At 38.1% G+C, this 2,258-nt stretch overlaps 1 protein-coding gene across 1 annotated transcript in view; it reads right to left on the bottom strand.

Annotated features, from left to right (window-relative positions):
* Positions 1-250, bottom strand: part of LOC105449504 — a 4,927-nt gene extending 4,677 nt beyond the window's left edge. The window contains exon 1 of the mRNA XM_011688760.1: positions 12-250. Coding sequence (XP_011687062.1) covers positions 12-250 — 239 coding nt within the window. The remainder of the gene's footprint in view (positions 1-11) is intronic.
* Between the last annotated feature and the right edge of the window lie 2,008 nt (positions 251-2,258).

Genomic DNA, 2,258 nt, shown 5'->3' with positions numbered 1-2,258 from the left:
CTCTTGCCCACCATGCTTGACGCAGACTTTTATACTCTTCCGGTAGCGTGTCTATTAATTTCACGACTAATGACGATTCGTCAGGCTTCACATTCAACTGCTGCATACGTAGAACTAGACCCTCAAATTTAGCTATATGAGTCACCATGTCGTCAGACAGATCCATGCCGAAATTGAAAAATTCCGATTGAACTGTGTGAGACGCTCGCTTCGTCTGCTGTTTATAAATCGCGTGCAATTTCATCCACATCTCGCACCGTCTCACATGAAATCAAAAGCGCCATTACTTTTGTGTCTAGCGTCTTGACTATAATCTGACTCGCAGCACGATCCGCTTTGTCCCACGTTTTTAGTTTTTCTCGATATTGAGTCTGTTGCTCATTTGTAGCACCGTCCGCCGGCGGTACTAGCTTTACTATTTCCCCGATGCACACTTCGTATGCGCCCTCAGTTCCACGCAATAAGTTCCTCACGGCGAATTTCCACACGTTCCAATTTTCTTACCCCGAAGCTTCTCGATTACTTGGTAGTATTCCATGCTTATTGTTAGATCGTCTTTCCGTTTTAACCGATATTGTTCACGGCACACGAAACTGCGACCGATTTATACAAGTGCACGCCACGATCTTTTACACACGACGAGTTACACCGAACCACGCTCTGCTACCATGTTAAGTTTTATTCTTGAGAAAGGAATTACAAAACGTTCCTTGTTTGCATGCAATACTAAGACGAGAAAGACTCACGAAAAAGACTTCCGTTCAGGCGGATAACAGACTAGTTACGAAAGAAAAGATTAACGCACAAGAAGCAAATAGAACCAACCTTAGAAACAAAAAATGTTACTAGGCAGACAGGCTGGCAATACCCAAATTAAAAGTTTTTATCTCAACAGCTTCCTTAATAATTTTATTGACTAGGCGTGCTAATAAAAGAGCTGCACAAAGTTCTAAGCGAGGTATTGATTGTTGCTTAAGAGGGGCAACTCTTGTTTTTGAACACAATAGATTAACACTTACTTTACCCTCGAAATCTTGTACACGCATATAAACACATGCGCCATAGGCGTGTTGGGACGCGACTGCAAACGCCTGTAATTCTATGTCTGAACAGTCCTTGGACACAACGCTCCTGGATATGTTAAGCTGCTTTATCTCTACTAATTGCTTTCGAAAGAAATTTCAACTAGATTGTAAGTCGCAAGGAAGTGGTTCGTCCCATCCTATTTTTTGCAGCCATAATTTTTGTAGTATGATTTTTGCTTGTATAATACACGGTCCTAGTAAACCTAACGGATCAAATATTTGTGTTATCTCCGACAATATGTGTCTCTTTGTGCTCTTTAATTCTATTACTTCTTTTATATCAAATTTTAGAGTATCCGTGTTTGTTTTCCATATTAAACCTAGTGTTTTAAACTGATTATTTTCCTCAAAATTAATTATATTCGGGTTGTGATCGCTTATAGGTATATCCTTTAGTATGAGGGGTTTATTCGTGGCCCATTTTCTTAGCTTAAACCCTGCTTGATTTAATATTCGACACAGCTCTCTGATTACCCAAGTAGCTTTTTCAACCGAATTAGTGCCCGTCAACAGGTCGTCTACATAAAAGTCATCACGTATAATATTTACAATTTCTGGTAACTGTTCCTGAATTTCATCCGCTAAATATTTTAGGCACCTAATAACTAAAAATGGCGTTGAAGCTGTACCATAGGTAAGGGTATCTAGTTTCCCAGACAGCGGGATCTCCAGAAAGAGCGCGAAAAGAATTCCCTTTTTTGAATTCTTTATGATTTGCTAAAGTGATAACAAAAAATAGTCTTAAAGTACTCTTTTCTGAGTTCTTTAACACTAAATAAAAAAGAATTCGTTATGAACTGCTATTTCTAACTTATAATAGTTATCATAATGAGCTCATTTTGATAGATAAACGCGAACAGAAAATGCGCGGGATGCGCCAATAATCTAACCTTTACGACATTATTAAAATTGTTATTTCTCTTCAACGTACGTACGGTTCGCAAATTTTTGAAGTGCACAAAAAGGAAAGTTTTTGCAACAGAGTGACCAGATTTCTTGCCAGATCTTTGGAATTTAGGACAATTTAAGGTACGCATCTTTTTTTTGTCTATTATGATCGAGATAGAATCGTATAATATATATGAGATAGCAGATTTCATATTAATTATATAGGCAGTATCTGTTAATCAGTTATCTGTTTGTCATTGTTTTGTGTACGCTGGACTATTATAC

Source organism: Wasmannia auropunctata, unplaced genomic scaffold (genome assembly GCF_000956235.1).
Source record: "Wasmannia auropunctata unplaced genomic scaffold, wasmannia.A_1.0 LD336076.1, whole genome shotgun sequence".
NCBI classification, from domain to species: domain Eukaryota; kingdom Metazoa; phylum Arthropoda; class Insecta; order Hymenoptera; family Formicidae; genus Wasmannia; species Wasmannia auropunctata.
This window is presented reverse-complemented; position numbering and strand designations above follow the sequence as displayed.